An 18,321-nucleotide genomic window follows, 5' to 3' on the forward strand; every position below is an offset into this window, starting at 1 on the left:
AGAAAGCATCAGAAAACATTGTAACCCCGATTCTGCTCCGAGAGAGGTGATTTACCGAATTCGGCACGGTGTGCCTTTCGGTGACAAAAGGGTGTTCTGATTTGAATCCTCGAGCTGCGCTGTTCGTTCAGGGCAGAAAAAGGGCGATAATGTACCGTGAAAATTACTTCGGGAAACGGGCGCAAAATGCTGGGGCGTAACCTTACCGATTCGCTTGCAGGCGACGACAGTTGTTAGTTTTCGCGCGTAGGCGCAACTAATCGATGATAAATGTTGTGTGATGTTAAATAAATAAACTCTTTTTTTTTCCTTTACGGTCGCCTTGTGGCAATCATTGCAGATGACATCAAATTCGGGATCAACCGGTTGGTCAAGAACGAATCGGAGGACGAGGACAATAACAATGTATACCATCAGCAGAACCACGTGGCCAATGCCTGCTCCAATGGGTACGATTCCAGTAGTTTAAGCGTACGTTCCCGGTCCCGAAGTAGATCGAGATCGAGGGATCGCTCGACTAGGTCCCGCTCTTCGTCGATAGAACTGGAAGTCGATTCACCTCCACCACCTCGAATACACCTTTCGCCGACGACGGACATCATCCCGCATATGCCCAAGAATTCGGAAGCATTTTCCGTGTCGGCGCTGCTGAAACGGGAAGATGAGCCTAAGTCTAAGTCGCCTTTATCGAACAGTTCATTCGACAGTGTGAGGTAGGCTTAAAAAAAAAGTAACTTTTAATCAAGTTTCTCAACAGATTTTTAATAACTTTACAGGCCTAACTACAGTCAGTTCTACGAGCAGACCATCCTAAACCGGCCCCTGTTTCATCCGTTTCCGTTTTTTGCAATGCTTCAGCAGCAGGGTCACCAACTTAATCCAGCACTCACTAAGTAAGCTTCCAACATAGATCCGTACTGTGATATGAACTAATCGACCAATTTCAGTCTCTCCCGCAACTATCATCCGTCGACGCCTGAGGATATCCTGAGGTTAAGGCATTTCATGGCTCAGAATGCGGTGGCGGCCGGGGCTGCCGTAGCCCAAAATGGACCCGGGGGACCCCATCTGGACTTCGGTCATCCGCATCATCCGCACCATCTCCTCATGCGACCTGGTAGGCTCATTGAATGTTTTTTTTTAATTGTACAATTTTCTCTGGCTATTTTTACTCCAAGTGTTATTGAATTAAATTTTAAAAATGGTTTTTGTATTTTTTTTCTTTCTTTTGTACTAGAAGTGCACGCACGGAGAGCACACAACGGAAAGCGCCCCTACGCCTGTGAGCTGTGTAACAAGACGTTCGGTCATGAAATAAGTTTAAGTCAACATAGGTGAGTATTGTTGCTTTAAGAAGTCTCTACTTTGATGACATCATTATCTTAAAATAGTGACTTTTTTATAAACTTTGCGCAATCTGAATTGAATAGCTTAGCTTAGCTTAGCTTAGCTTGTTTGACTACTCATATCCACCTTTAATCATTGAACTCGAAATGCTTAATTTACAGGTTTTTGTTTTTAAATCGATTTTAGAGGAATGAAGTATTTTTAACATTTGATTTCAAACTATACATTTCGAATTCCATGATCGCTGGTGTGGCTAAGCAGAACAAGTTCCACGTCGCCAATGGTTGCTACTCCGTGATTAATCGAGGCCATCAATTTTACACAAAGTCTAAAAGAATGGTGCTTGGTATTAGCAGCCATTCTCATTGTACAAAACTGATGCTCTCCCTTTTTTATATGATTTATCTGATTAATAACGGCGCCGGCCACGTCCTAGTAGTCAATGGGGAAAAGGGAAGGATTGTTAGTTAGATACTCTTAAAGTTCAACTAGCAACCTCTCACTCCTGCATACTCCAAAAACATTTTTTTTTTTTTTTGAAATAGTCAGAACCAGAGATAAGCTAGTATCATCAACTATGGAAACCGTCTATACGTCTGCGAATCCATATTCAAGTATCCAAGGAAGGAGTTGTGTTAGTTGGTGAAAGGTAAAGATCAGGATCCATTTTGGCAAATGGTGCGATCATGATTTTCCTACACCTCCTATGCTCCTAGACATTTCCTAAGGAAACTCCTATTTCTATGAGGCATTTGATAAACGTCCAACAAAATGGATCGAATAAAATATTGAAGGCCAATCAATACCATCCAAATTTCTTCTTTGATAAACTAGCTCTTTTCCCTAAACGTTATCCCTGTTTTGCGCAATCTGAATTGAATAAGACATTTTTGTTGATTCTTTTAAAACAAAATTTGCCTATTAACATCTCAAGTTGTGCATACAAAAGTCTCAGAACATAACATTTGAAAACAGTTCCATTTTCAGCATGTTCAGTAAATTTACGATTTTAACTACTGTGATACTAACGTGGTTTTTAGAAAAAAAAAACCCATCCGTAGTTAATTTCTACCCTTGGTTTGGCCGTTTTTGATAGATTTACAAAAATAGATGATTTACAAAAATATGGATGCTCAAACTTTCCTACTTAGAACCTACTGTTCCAGTTTTGGTATTGGACTAGTACCCTTTATTGGACCTAGATCTAAAATGTCAGTAACAGGTTAGATTCCTCAGCAAAAAATATGAAAAATCTTAGTAGTTATTTTATTATACATAAAAAAAATACTATGAAGGAATATTATGAATTTTTAACGATTCAAATGAACATCTTAATTTCGGTTATGAATATCTCAAACTTATTCCTTTTCAGCACATTTCTTAGCAGCATAATAGGTTTTTGTGTAGCATAATAGGATTTGGTTCAATTTTCTCGAATGGTTTTTCAGTTATACAAAAAAAAATATAAGGAAAACCCCTTCCCCCTTTCCTATTTCTTCACTAGAAGGAGATAAGAGTTTCAAATAATTATGAAAACATTTCTCATACCCAAATATCCTTCCATGCCGAATTTAGTTCCATTTAATAGATAAGTTTTAAAATTATGCAAAAATAGTGTAAGAAAACTCATCTCCTCTTTTCAAACCTTCCCGGAAAAGGACCTACCCAAACTGGAAGGAAATAGGGTTGCCACATATTCGTTGAAACAATAATTGTACCCGAATAACATCCCATGCCAAATTTGGTTTCATTTTCTCGATAAGTTCGAGTTACGTAAAAAATTCCATAAACAAAAAATTCTCCCTCCCGCCGAAGCTGTTTTTCATAATTAAATTTGCGTTGAATTTTATTTCTGAATGTTTCTACTTTCAAATTTTGCACCACAATAATTTATTCGAATTTCGGCGTATGGGCTTGTGATATAGCTCAGTTGGCAAGTCGATTGCTTCCTGAGCCGATGTCCGTGAGTTCGAGCCCAAGAGTAAACATCGATCACAGTTGTACCGGATAAGTTTTTCAATGACTTGTCCGCCAACTACATCGTTGATATAAGTCGCGAATGACATAAAGATGTTAAAACGACTATAATCGAAACAAAAAAAAAAAAAAAAAAAAGAATTTCGGCGTATAAGACAAAGAGTATGACAATATATTTTAGAAACATAATTTATGTTTTTTTTTTTGTTTCAATGATTTCAAGACACAACAAAAAATCATACAACAAATATAATGAAGATTTCACAAACAATGATAGTCAAACTAGTTTGTGAAATCTTTGTCAAACTTGTTTTGAAATAACTTAGGTGTCTATTTTATTAATTAAAAGAACATTCTTAAATTTCGCACTCAATTTTTTATTGTGTTTTGAGAAGTATAGAAAGTATAGAATAAGGATTCTTATGCAACTCAAAATTTGAAATTTGGTCTACCCTATCCCGAGATGATCGGCTTTGAATATTGAGTGCGATTTTTCGAAAATGTTCTAATTTTAGGTTAAGATTAAGGTACACAGCTAAAACATTATATCTGGGCAATATACCTCCGAAATAGCTATTGCTCATTATCTTTCAAATGAGATCAGAAGATTTGCAATATGTTCTGAGACAGCTGAAATATGAACGATCAAAATTTGCATGTTTTCTGGTGGGTGATCCCAAACTTTTGGCCGGCAGTGTACGTCTCGGGGGTCGAGTGGTCCACTGATGGCATGGGTTCGATTCCCATCTCGGTATTGGGTGTTAAATGTTAATCTTAAGTCGTCTACGTCATTTATTCAGTCTGTAAAGCCGTAATCGGCTAAGACGGTGTATGTCTTTATAAATTGTTATTTCCATTGAAAATCTTTTATTTTGAAATCTGAAAAATCTTACTTACTGCCTTGGAGCGTTATATCTCTCAACTATAATAGCTCGGCTACATTCTCAAAATAATTTCAATTTCTTATAATAAAATGATTTAAAATCAGTTTATGTTCCAGCTATTTGCTTAGCACTGATTACACAAAAATCAGAAGTAAAAAATCATCTGGTTTAGTCCGACTAGAACTCTTTGATATGTGCCATATTCCATATTGATAATGTACGGGAGCCCTTTGCATTTTTTTTTGCGAGCAGCTCACATTCGGAAAATACAAAAGACTTTGAATGCATATAATTTCTTCGTAATATAAACACGCGATTGGACTAAAATTTCATGAAAATTACAGAAAAAAAGTTATGTAGTTGCTTTTGTAAGGAATCTACCATTTTTAGGGTGGACGGGTTTTTTTATTCAATGTTATAAATAAGCTTGTTATGTATGTCAAATCTCTCTTGTGTTACAAATTTGATGATTATCAATTTATAATTGCTCTATTGTTGTTGTCATTTAGATTGGTTTTATGCAGGACTTACCTGTTTTGAAAGCTGGAGGGTTATTTAAAAAAACATGAATTATTTTGTTATTGCAAAACTTGCTTGTAAAATATTTGTAGTGAGTGTTCAAATATTTAATGAACCTAAATAGAGCCCCCCTCGTTTTCAAAGTTGTTCTACATAGATTTAGTTTGGAACCTCTCCGTTCAAAAGTGAGAAAAGTCACTCATTGTGAAAAAAAAATCAATTTGTCATGACTTAAATGTGTTCGAAATTTTATTAATGTCACATGAAAATTTTATGATATTTTTTAAATTTTATTAGAGACCTTTTAAACCCTTATTGTTCGTTCGGTTCTTTTCTTAAAACTAAATACATTTCTTACAACTAAAATATTACATTCTAGTACTATTGATTAAGATTGATAAATTCACATTTTTTTATTTTTTTTAAGACCCCTTGTTTTCTAAAATTTATAAGTTTGGCTTCTGCTTCTTCATTGTATGCTAGTACATCTCCAATTGTTGTTGCAATAAGGCTTTCCTGTCTTTAGTGTTCCTAGCTTCTGCACTCCAACAGCAGATGTTTAACGATTTTTACTACCCCGCAAGTTTCGCACTCCCTATTGCTTTTATCAATAAAAAAATGATAAGGCTCCCACGTGTGTAATTTTACGAGTTTTTCCTATTGATTTTGTATGAGACCATTTCGATCCAATTGTTTAAGGTGTTATTCAGTACAACAAATCATTTTCTGGAGTCCAAACACTCTTGCAAAACAATTTCTATGAGTAGGGGAGATGAGGGCATAACGAGCACCCAGGGCATAATAAGCACTCCTTTTTTATACAAAAATACGTATTTTCTTAAACAAATTTTCATGAGTATTTGCTTCGTACTACCTATAGTATAAATTTTTCACCAAAAAAGAAATGTCCTTATCATTTTTACAGAAATATTAAATAATAACCAGCTAGGTTCCCAAGTGATGAAAATATTATAATTTTTGAGCACCATCAAATAAGCTTTTATGACCTTTAAATCATCTTGATCTGAAATGTACGCACTGCAACATGACTTACACATTGTTTCTCAATTTTCACCATCATAAAATTTTTGGGTTTTCACTTAAACAAATTTTAAAACGCGTTTTTACTTAAATTTGTTGACCTGGGGCGAACAGAGCACTTTTAATCAGAGCAAGATGAGCGTTTTCTGCCGTATAATCTAGCAGCGAATTCAACTCGATAAAGTCAACTGAATGATAAATGAAAAAAAATCACCTCCACCAGGAATCGAACTCGAGCCTACTGATTACCTCTCCGACACCTTACCAAAAAGCCATTTTGACAGATGAAACAAGTTAAGCTCTAGTATTCAGTTGACTTCATCGAGTTGAATTCGCTGCTAGACTCCCCGGCAGAAAACGCTCATCTTGCCTCGATTAATGTTGCTTATACTGCCCCAGGGGGGGTTCTCATTATGCCCCTACAGTGACTGGTTTTCAGCTTTTGGCAAAATTTTTTAAAATGCATTTTAAAACGTTTTTATTTAGTTTTTCAAGTTGCAGCCAACTAGGAAATAGACAATTTGAGTGTCTGAACACGAAACAATGATATAATTTACATATTATAGCTGTTCTCTATGGTCAAATACGCGTTTTCCTTAAGGAGGTTATGTCCATATCTCATTAAATTTTCTCCCTTTTCCCTCTCATCTACCATTCCAGAGCTGTGCACAGTGTGGAGAAGATCTTCGAGTGCAAACAGTGCGGCAAAGCGTTCAAACGATCCAGCACCTTATCGACGCACCTGCTCATCCACAGCGACACGCGGCCTTACCCATGCGGATTCTGCGGCAAACGGTTCCACCAGAAGAGCGACATGAAGAAGCACACCTACATCCATACCGGTAAGTTTTTTGTTTTGATTTCTGCGACCCACCCCATGCCATGTCAGGGTTCAACTCTACCAACGGGCAATCGAGGAAATTTCGTCTACAAAAACATACAATTCACACTTCACGCCTCCGAATCAAAACAGCACCAGTCGGCAGCATATTTAAAGATCATAAAATTCGTCATAGTCGCGGGGAACGTCAAATAGGCAGAGCGCGCCATATGTCGCACTTGAAATCGGAAGCCACAATTATCTTCCTAATCTGGCAACCGGAGGTTCCGCTCACGATCCTGGCACCTAATAGCGGGAAACTAGGAAACGCGGCACACCCAAGTGCCTATTGGAAAATAATAATTATAAATTGCGCGCATACCATTATTTGGTGTCCTCCCTTTGCTCAGTAGAAGTATTTAGAAGACCGCCCGCTGGGAGGTGCGTGTGCCCTAATATTGAGACTATCTCTATTCTGGTTCGGAAAAAAGATCCGGGATATGTTAGGAGAAGTGCAGGTCCACGTAATAAAATAAGCAGATTAAACGAAATTACCGGACTGACAAATGGTTATCATCTGGCACAATCTGGGCTCAGGGATTTTGAGCCTCTTATGTCAGAAACTGGGGGGAGTTTTTCGTTTTCTGTTTTGTTCCTAGTGATTCTACATTACATACACATCTACTCGTTTATATGAGCGCAAAAAGCCCGCTTAAGTGGCCCATCACAAACGGGGTGGAATTTAATTGGAAAATACAGCCGGGAAGTGGGTTTTTGATGTGCCGATTTGAAAGAGAAACTAAATTGACTGAATCATGAATGGTTTTTTTGTTAATTCCGACAAAATTTTGATCTCAGATCCTAGCAAAGAATTCTAAAAGAAGCCGAATTTAATAATAAAGCACTTTTTTCTTGGAGGTCTTCTCACAGAAACTAATATATTGATTTCAATTTCAAACCTTCGAAAGTTATTCAGTATCAAATCAACAATTCATGCTTATAATATCTATAATTTTGGTTTATAGAAGCCTTATGCTAAGAAATTATGCTCAAGAAAGCTCGATTCACCGGTATTACAATCCAACAAGACGAAAATTAGGATTTAAAAAAACAAGCATCTGGTTATTCATCTTCATAGGGACTTGAACTTTGCTAAGAAAAAAAAAAATAACTTCAACGGCTGAAAACTTCAACGGCAGAAATACACATCAGCTGTCTTGTTCTGACTCATTATCAAAAGGTGGAACTTTCAACCAAGAATTGGTTTTTCATCTGATCATGAGATATTCGGGATCAAAATACGAGTTTATTTAACCGGATATTGAATCACTATGAAATTTTATGTTCTGAATGTGCCACACCATTGCAGAGCATTGTTGAAGGAAATAGGGTTGCAACATGACGAAGTTTTTTAGGGTAATAAGCAGCTACAGATTTTCGTTTAGTGAGAAAATACAAATTTCCAAACATTTATTTTCTACTCTTTTCACTTTTATTCAAATTTTATAGGGAGTTAATAGTAAATAGCTCTACCACTTCAACCTTAATACTGTATCTGTAAATTTCAGCAATCGGCAGATAAGATACCCTGTAGTGTTTAATTAACCTTACAAGATAGTTGATAAATATGCTTTGAAAAATGTGTTGACTGTATAAAAGTTACGGCACTGAATGATTATTGTTATTTTTTTTTCAAACCAACTTCAAAGACATATCTAGATCAATCAAACATTGGTCTTCTTGAATAAATTGCAGCTTAACAATTTTGCATTTTTCAGTCAACCAAGAGCGTTCACGAAAGAAAGTAGACGTATGTTTTTTTAAAATATTGTAAAATAGTGTACCTACATTTCAACAGATGTATGAGAATTCAGGGCCTCACGACTTGTGTTTCGAGCGTTCTCGATTTAATAAAAAATATAAAAATTTTGCGCAACTTTTTTGCTAAATTAATTCGAGTTTTCCGTGGTGTTGACTTCTGAGCCATATTTTTCAAGACGTTTATCCATTGCACAAGGTAACAAAATTTACATTTTTCTGAGGTGTAGAAAACTTGAGCACTGATTTAGGGTTGTTAATGCCAAATATAGGTATTATAGGTAATAATCATTTAACCATTTAGTGCACTTTTTTGAAAAAAAAAAAAAACTGTAGAAGATTACAAAGATTTGGAAATCAAAGATTTTAATTCAATGATCAACTTTCCCGAAGATCGCGAGCTATCTTGACTTCTGAGAATTAAGTTATAAAAATTTTCTTATTGTTAACTTTTCCCAATTTTGCGAAATAAGGCAATTTTGACGATATCCAAACTTAGATATTTCTTGAATCATAAGTCCAATCCTGTAACAGTCTTCAACAAAGTTTTTAATGAGATAATATCTTAAAAACCAAATACTCAAAAACTTTCTTCAGCAGTGTCAGAAAAAGCTGTAATGTTTTCTATTAAAATTTAAAAAATAGGTTAGGTTTTTGCTTGCGACCGTGAATGATATATAGAAATTTTAATTAGGCTTTTTCGGTCTTGGATATAGATTAATCAACGGTAGTTTTCAAAATTCCCGACGTATCGGCCAGATTTGTTGGTCTATTTCAAGAGAATTATCTGTCTGTTTTTTTGTCGATTTCATTTTGCTGTTGGACTAAAACGAAATTGACAAAAAAATAGACAGCAAATTCAATTGAAAAAGACCAACAGATTGTTTTGATCTTCATCCAAGACCGGAAAAGTCAAATTGAAATTACTATTTGAAAAAAAAAAAATGGCAGAACTTATTTTTCCAAAGCGAAATCTCTTTCAATCTAGAATTTCTAGGCAAAATCTGAATCCTTGATTAAATGGAGAATTTCGACTCGCCGTATCACAAAAACAAGAGCTGATAAACAAAATCTGACAAATGGTTCAAATTTTGGACGCCAAAATCAAAACAGTTATAAAAACTTAGGCACAAAAAATGCTGCTCTCTAGTGTTATAGGCCAAAGCCTTTCAATATGATGTAGTCTGAGACATTTTGGTGAATTTTGGTATTTCTCGAAAAAATTTACTTTTTTTTGGGTCAACCGAAACACAATACGCATTATAAAAATGCAACAAAAATTCCATACTTAGCCAATTTAATTTTTCCAGTATATCTCTTTATGTATTGTGACCAAAGTAAAAAATGCAGAGTGCTTAAAGTCGCAAATACAATTTTTATATCCCGCTTACAGTTATTATTATTTTTTTTATCAAATTCATTATTAGTCGTCAGGAATTTCCTTTTTTTCAACGAGGTTAAAAAATTACAAACTAGAATACCAACTTGTGTCAAATTCGGTAAAAGTTGCATCGTCTTCCAGTAGCCACAATTTTTTATCTCATTTTTTTTTTTTTTTGAGAAAGAGCTCGTATAAACATTGTGAACTTTGATTTATAAGAAAAAAAATTACAATATTTCCTTAAAGGCAACCAATTTTTATTATTCTAGCTGGATTTAGCATTTTTTTCTTAATTCCTGATAGTTGTGATTACAATGAGTAATATTTTGGTAACTTTTTAGAAAAAAAAACACTCTATCTGGAATATAGAAAGCGATTGGCAGCTTCGCCTGACATAATTCACGAAATAACCGCTTGTTTAGTGCATGTTTCTAGATAAAATTTACAATCTTGATGAACTTGAATTTACAATGCATGACGGATCCAATGTAGGTTCTAGTTTTTTCGTCTAGGGCTAGTTTTTTCATAATAAAACTGTTTGTTTATATTTTGTTTCCTACGACGTAATGAAAGCTCATGCGAGATTTGTTTTTTTTTTGCGAAACTCGAAAAACTATTAATTTGACCCAGTAAACCGACGCAAAAATTGACTTTCTGCTTCCATATGTTTTCTTCGATCCATTTGGTTCACCAAGCGTCTGAGTGAAATTTAAACAACGCGTTTTAATTTTGTATGAAAATCTATCTTGAAAAAGAACATTTTGCATATTAATCATCCAGGATTTGCATCATCCTGGTAATTCAGATAAGCTTGACATGAAGTTTATCTTGATTTTAGCTTTCATTTTTATTCTTAAGCTCCATGTTCTACTAACATGAGAAGAAGTTAAGTATTTCATAAAAAAGTTATTACAATTTCATAAAAACATCTGAAACCATTGAAAAGTATTTGAAAATTCCAGGCTTTGCTTGTTATTTAGAGCTTTTAAAAAACTCATGAAATTTTATAACAAGTTATAAAAAGTTATATAAATCAACAAACTTACTTTCTGTATAAATCAATTTTTTGCGATAAACGGAAGCAGTCATCGACTGAAGAAAGACGTATTTTTCCAAGTTCTTAATTTTCGTTCGTTTCAAAAGTGAAATTTTAATACATAGATATCAAGAGTTATCATAATCAAGCCAGTGAAAAGGACCCGAAATGAACAAAGAAGTAATGTGTGTCGGTGGGTTCTCCAGAGGCATCAGGCGCGGAAAACCGCTACGAGGGTGCAATCAGTCAAACGGCATTAATCAAACGGGGGAAAGTGGTCTCTTCTCAGCAGAATTTAGTCTAGCGGTACATCCGTTTGAAATCCCAAAGCTTAGTATTAGCTTTAATTTTAACTTCTCCGTCTAAAATGGGCACAAATAACTTGCAACAAGATCTTCTCAATTTCAAGTTCTAGACTAACGAACAGTTGCATTTTTTGGTTTTAATACTTCTTGAAAATAGCGAAAGCTTATCCAATTGTTATATTCTATATTCCAATTATAACTGCGATGAGTGTAATGTTGGTAGGTATCGTAATTTACTAATTCCTTTACGGCATTTAATGTATCAATATTCCATGTATACTTTCCCAAATGACATAAATTCATATTTAGGTCTTTCCATATTCAAAATATTATATGAAGCGTTTGGTAGGGATCTCCACGCTTCATTCCGCCCCTGTATCCTGTATCTTTCGCGGTTTTCATCACATGGTTGGCCTGGCCGTAGTAATATCTGCAATGCATAGGAATATGTAACAGGTATTACGCTGAAAAGAAAATGATAGACGCAAGTCTCCCATTTTCCAGGATGCCTACATGTTTTGGCCATGTTGATGTAAGAAGAAGAAGAAGAAGAAATCATTTTTTTGCGATAAACATATATAAAATATTTCAGGCTTAGAACCTTATTCACTTACAATCTTGAAGCACAGAAATTGAACCAAATATTAAATTTATAAGCATTTGCGCGTGATGAATTTTGTAATAAGATGGCTGAGTAGAAAAATTTTGTTTTAAAAGTTGACTCTACATTTTATTACGCAGCTTAAATTTCTAAAGTCCATGCGTGACGTATTTTTCCAAAAGTTTAAAAACCACATTCAAAGTAACTCAACAAAAGTAATTTGGTGAAATTTGGCACAGGGAATTGTAAAATTCAGCTATTTGAGTTTGAAAGACGATTTTTTCAGCATTGGGTGTTAAATTTTTACGATTTTTGCATATTTGCAGCCTTTTAGAAAGCATTTAATTACCTAAATGGTTTTGACAGCGATAATAAAATTTGAATGAATTCTCCATACCTTGTTCCAATAAAAATGGAACTGGCTTGCTGAAGCCAGAAAACTTAATTTTAAAAAGCATTGAAGTGTTAAAAGTCTCCTATTTGTAATCCTACAAACACTTATCAACGATTATCCATTTGTTTAACTTTTTATACTCATCAACAATATGGAAATATCTCATTCTTTCAAGATGCAGTCAAATTTTTCCAGTGAAAAAAAAAACTGCAAAAAATGTCTGCAGTCTTTTATCCCGACCGAGAGTAAGATAAATATTTATATTTAATCGGGAATCGATCCGACAGTTTGGCCCGGTGGCGGCCAGCAGCAGAAGGTACATGTGTCCAGAAGCAACATGAATGACATCAGCATAACAAGCCATCACATGCATCGGTGAAGAAGGATGAAAGCATATTTACATGAATAACCAAAACCCACCCGGAGGTAAAGAAACAAACAAAATTTGTCAACTTTGAAAAAGCGATATCCATGCAGAAAGCAGCAAAAGACCATTCTGCTCCTGGAAAATGACCTGACCGAAAAACCAACAATTTGTCCGAGTCGAGAAAGTTTTTTTTTTGGGTTGGTAAGTCTTTTGCTTTCAACCCTTGAAGGGGTTTCTTCTTCCTTTCGCCCGAAGGCCCAGGGGTTGATCTCATTTACATCGTCTAATCCCATTCTTACTCACAGATCTGTGAAAATCTATTGTTGCTGTTTTAGAAAATAGGAACACAAATAGATTGCGGTATTGTCAACCTTTCCTGGGGTATCCATTTCACCCCTTCGATTTGGCCATTTCTCGCCACTCCTTCTTGCTGATATTTAGCTGGGCTTGGTGTTTGCAAGCTTTGGTGTTTTGCTTCCTTAGCCAATGTGGCTGCAGGGGGCGAAGAGTTGCTAATCCTAATTTGAGGTTTGTTGACGTTCCTTTGTGTGATCTTGGTGTCGGTTTTTGGGACAAATTTTCCCTTCGTCAATCCCTGCTGCCAAACCTCGGAGAAGGTTTTGCAAATTCAACTATTCGGCAGAACGTGAGAAAATTGTCCACATGCTGTTAACCCCTTTCTCCCGTTTAACCGAATCATTTTACCTCATCATCTCGCTCCACAACACTCGAAAATCGTACCCAAGCCCTCAGCCAGTAAAAATCCTGCAGGCATAAGAAAATAGAATATTGATTTTTCATTCCGCAAAGACCAAATCAAGATGGAGTCTGGCTCGAAAGCAATCTCTTCACTCGAGGCAGCTTCGAAGTGCTTCCCATCTTCTAGGGCCAGACCCTGCCATAATCGAGGAAATCACACCGGTAAACGGTGCTTCCGCGCCGAAATGGATGGAAATTTATTCAAACTGAAATAAAAAACGAAACAGACAAACCTCGTCTAGTGGGGGAAAATCGGGAATAGCCGGTTAAAATGAGAAAAAAAAGATCATTTCCACATAAATTGCTTCGCCCTGCAGCCATTCGCGATTTTCCCTTTATTCCAATCTCTGATGGCCCGGATTACATTTTCGCGAGCTTCAACCACCAAAACCTGGCCTTGGTTTTGGAGGGCAAAAAACTTCCCATCTAAAAATCCGCATTCCGAAATCCAACAAAAAAAAAATGAACGAGAAAAAAAAAACAGTCCGGAAAAAATCACTCCCCGCAAATTTAAACCGCGATTTTATTCTTCATAATTTCATAACGATTCTCGGAGCGGTACTTTTCAGCCCTAGAGTATCATCGTCCTAGCCTTACTTTTAGGGTGAAAGTTTCGTTCTTGTGTCGGATGCTCCAAGGAGTTTAAACGCGGCTTTTGGTGCCGACCGAAATGAGGAAAAAATTGCGCCCATTGAGATAAATTTTAATTTCAATTACCATTACACTTTTTTGCTCGATTTTTGCATGGGAATCACTTTGTTTTCTTACTTTTAAAGTATTGGTTGTATCATGGTTTGGGACATTTTTAAAGCAGGACATATTCTTTATAGACGAACAATTGTGTATGCGTTTTATAAACTTAACTTTCTTTCACGATTTTCCATCTTTTGATCCGTATGAATTTTCATAAATTTACAATAATACTGTATTTTAAATTAGGGCATAAAAAAAGTTGATTGTTCCATAAAATTATGTTACAGACTATGCAGTTTTTGCTATGTTCTCACCTGAGTTTCCTAATTACACGAAAAAAATTTACATTTCCGAGAATTTCCCAATTTCATTAAAACCTTATCCATTGAATAGTATTCTATAACCATGATCATATAACTTTAAATTAAATCGTAAATTTGGTCAATTTTGTCAATTTTGTCAATTTTGTCAATTTGGTGAATTTAGCCAATGTTGTCAATTTTGCATTTGTCGTCATTTTTTGTTATTTTGATCGTTTTTGTCATTTCTGTCATCTTTGTCATTTTTGTCATTTTTGTCATTTTTGTCATTTTTGTCATTTTTGTCATTTTTGTCATTTTTGTCATTTTTGTCATTTTTGTCATTTTTGTCATTTTTGTCATTTTTGTCATTTTTGTCATTTTTGTCATTTTTGTCATTTTTGTCATTTTTGTCATTTTTATCATTTTTGTCATTTTTGTCATTTTTGTCATTTTTGTCATTTTTGTCATTTTTGTCATTTTTGTCATTTTTGTAATTTTTTTTCATTTTTTGTCATTTTTGTCATTTTTTTAATTTTTGTCATTTTTGTTATTTTTGCCATTTTTGTCATTTTTATCATTTTTGTCATTTTTGTCATTTTTGTAATTTTTGGAATTTTTGTCATTTTTGTCATTTTTGTCATTTTTGTCCTTTTGCCATTTTTGTCATTTTTGTCATTTTTGTCATTTTTGTCATTTTTGTCATTTTTGTCATTTTTGTCATTTTTGTCATTTTTGTCATTTTTGTCATTTTTGTCATTTTTGTCATTTTTGTCATTTTTGTCATTTTTGTCATTTTTGTCATTTTTGTCATTTTTGTCATTTTTGTCATTTTTGTCATTTTTGTCATTTTTGTCATTTTTGTCATTTTTTGTCATTTTTGTCATTTTTGTCATTTTTGTCATTTTTGTCATTTTTGTCATTTTTGTCATTTTTGTCATTTTTGTCATTTTTGTCATTTTTGTCATTTTTGTCATTTTTTTCATTTTTTTTTCATTTTTTTCATTTTTTTTCATTTTTGTCATTTTTGTTATTTGTGTCATTTTTGTCATTTTTGTCATTTTTGTCATTTTTGCCATTTTTGTCATTTTTGTCATTTTTGTCATTTTTGTCATTTTTGTCATTTTTGTCATTTTTGTCATTTTTGTCATTTTTGTCATTTTTGTCATTTTTGTCATTTTTGTCATTTTTGTCATTTTTGTCATTTTTGTCATTTTTGTCATTTTTGTCATTTTTGTCATTTTTGTCATTTTTGTCATTTTTGTCATTTTTGTCATTTTTGTCATTTTTGTCATTTTTGTCATTTTTGTCATTTTTGTCATTTTTGTCATTTTTGTCATTTTTGTCATTTTTGTCATTTTTGTCATTTTTGTCATTTTTGTCATTTTTGTCATTTTTGTCATTTTTGTCATTTTTGTCATTTTTGTCATTTTTGTCATTTTTGTCATTTTTGTCATTTTTGTCATTTTTGTCATTTTTGTCATTTTTGTCATTTTTGTCATTTTTGTCATTTTTGTCATTTTTGTCATTTTTGTCATTTTTGTCATTTTTGTCATTTTTGTCATTTTTGTCATTTTTGTCATTTTTGTCATTTTTGTCATTTTTGTCATTTTTGTCATTTTTGTCATTTTTGTCATTTTTGTCATTTTTGTCATTTTTGTCATTTTTGTCATTTTTGTCATTTTTGTCATTTTTGTCATTTTCTGTCATTTTTGTCATTTTTTGTCATTTTTGTCATTTTTGTCATTTTTGTCATTTTTGTCATTTTTGTCATTTTTGTCATTTTTGTCATTTTTGTCATTTTTGTCATTTTTGTCATTTTTGTCATTTTTGTAATTTTTGTCATTTTTGTCATTTTTGTCATTTTTGTCATTTTTGTCATTTTTGTCATTTTTGTCATTTTTGTCATTCTTGTCATTTTTGTCATTTTTGTTTTTGTTTTGTTTGGTTGTGTTTTTGTTCATTCGAGAACCTCTTCAACTTCACTCGAGTTGCACTTCGATTTATAAGGAATCATCCATAAGAATTAAGATTTTTTTTTCGGCCAGTGCGCCTATCCCTAATATTTTTTCAAAAGCGATGCACGTAAAATGCGTGTCATAGTTTTTACAAAGTGTGGGGTTTCTTAAAAAAAATCAAGTTATTTTTGATGAAATTTGTTTAAAAGATTTGGGCGCAAATTACATAATTTTATATCTAATGAATCAACTAAAATTTTCGTTTGATTTGGTAAATATTTGCAACAAAATCGAGCGACATATTAGCAATCTGGCAAGCTAAGTCTTAGCTCATTGAAGTTCGATATTCGGGACTCAATATCAATCAAAGAGGGAGAAATGTTTTGAAAAAATGTACTAGAATTGTGAACCTGGTTTTGACAATAGTTCTGAGTCGAGATTATTACTCTTCAATCATTTTAGTCAGAGGATGCCAGATTGCCCGGATATTTAATACAAAATCTGTAGACAGTCCAAAGAACGCCCGGATGTATTCACTTTGCTTGTCGAAAAAAACACAAAAAAATTGTTTTGTAAAGTTTTTTAAACTTATGCCTCCAATACGAAATTATTTGAGCAAATTTTATAAAAATAATTATTTTTTTTTTTTGGAAGCCTCATAACGATTTAAAATCTGTCGATGAGTTTAGATGAAATTTTTTTTCTTGATTTTTGTTGAGTAATTCCTGGGTTTGGACGAAAAAAAAATCGACAGACGGATATTGCTGGAGTTTTGGTCGTCAATTTTGAAATCAAGTGCCTTGACCGGCCTGAATACGGGTTAAAAATATTCTGGCTACCATATTTTGGTCGTTTATCAAAAATGGATCAAGAATTTGAATTTTTGAGTTTAGTAGAGAAGAACATTTTGCCTGGATTTTTTGAAGCTCATGGGATTTGTAACATATTTCGACCTTGTAGACAACGGTCTTAACAATTACGGATCGCGATAAAATCTAAGCCGAGAAATACCGAAATTTGGGCTCTATACCTCAGAAATAATTGAACCAAATTCCACAAATTTACCTTTTTTGAGATACGGCAAATGCTGTGTTCAATATTGTCGACGAAAGTTTGAAGTTATTAATTTTTTTCGATTGCGGAATATTGATTTAACCGAAACTCAATTAAAGTTATTATATTTTTTATTTTTGAGTTTGAAAACAAATTTTTTAGAGCGAGCTTTGTCAAAATAACCAGAACCAGTTTTTTTGAAACCTTAAATACGATTCGAAATATGCAGATGTGTTTCGAAGAAGAAAAAAAGTTTCAAGTGTTTTTCTTCTTGATTTTTGAATAGTTTCTGTGTTTCGACTACATTTTCTCGCATATTGCCCGTTTTTTTTTTGGGTGAAAATGTCCTAATTTTGCCAGGTTATTAGATAAAACAACCCGGATTTGACAGGTCCCGGTCCATGCGTGAAAAATTCTGGCAACCTCAACCTAACGTCTATCGGCAAAATACTTTCGGCTGAATGGCCTTCTGCCTAATGACCTTCGGCCGGATAAAGCAATTTCGGTAGACGGGGTTTCGCATTAGTAAAATGTGAGCATATCTTGGAAAGATGTACGTTTACTATCAAGTGATCTGTTCGCTCCAGAGAAACTTGAAGTTTCTCTGAGGTTCTTAGCAGTTGTTTTCTGAGAAGCTTTGCATTTTTTTCTAGGCTTAAAAATACTAGACAGTCTTTAACCAAGTTGTTATTCAACTTAAAACCTTTAGGAGACAAAAGTTTCTTTGGTTCAGAGGTGTTTTCAGAAAAAATAAAAAAAATATTTTGACAACTTTCATTTTTTCCTCTGTTTTATCTTAGATTTATATGATTTAGATAAAATGTTGGCAACAAATGCATGTAAATTGTTCCCTGCAGATGCCAATAGAGCCGAGATGTTTAGTATAAGTAGGTACATAAAGATCATATGAAGTTTTTTTTTTCAAAGTTTTAATATTTTTAAAATTTTAAATTTTATACAATATCATGGATCATCTCGAACTTTGGACCCCTCCGAATTTAGTAAACTATGTATACCGTTACAGCTCAATCTGCCTGAAGTTTAATTATCCTTCCGTGTTCCTGGAAAA

The 18,321-nt window shown here is 33.8% G+C and overlaps 1 protein-coding gene across 4 annotated transcripts in view; it reads left to right on the forward strand.

The window, feature by feature from the left end:
* LOC129748713 (zinc finger protein 235-like) overlaps positions 1-18,321 on the forward strand; it is a 406,374-nt gene that overhangs the window by 64,493 nt on the left and 323,560 nt on the right. Inside the window, exons 3-7 of one of the 4 annotated variants that reach the window (XM_055743403.1) lie at positions 341-713; positions 777-893; positions 948-1,117; positions 1,238-1,334; positions 6,429-6,610. The exons of 2 other annotated variants lie outside the window; for them this stretch is intronic. In XM_055743403.1, coding sequence (XP_055599378.1) covers positions 341-713; positions 777-893; positions 948-1,117; positions 1,238-1,334; positions 6,429-6,610 — 939 coding nt within the window. The remainder of the gene's footprint in view (positions 1-340; positions 714-776; positions 894-947; positions 1,118-1,237; positions 1,335-6,428; positions 6,611-18,321) is intronic. One more of the 4 variants, XM_055743405.1, reaches the window with a different exon arrangement.

Source organism: Uranotaenia lowii, chromosome 2, assembly GCF_029784155.1.
Source record: "Uranotaenia lowii strain MFRU-FL chromosome 2, ASM2978415v1, whole genome shotgun sequence".
Lineage (NCBI taxonomy): Eukaryota > Metazoa > Arthropoda > Insecta > Diptera > Culicidae > Uranotaenia > Uranotaenia lowii.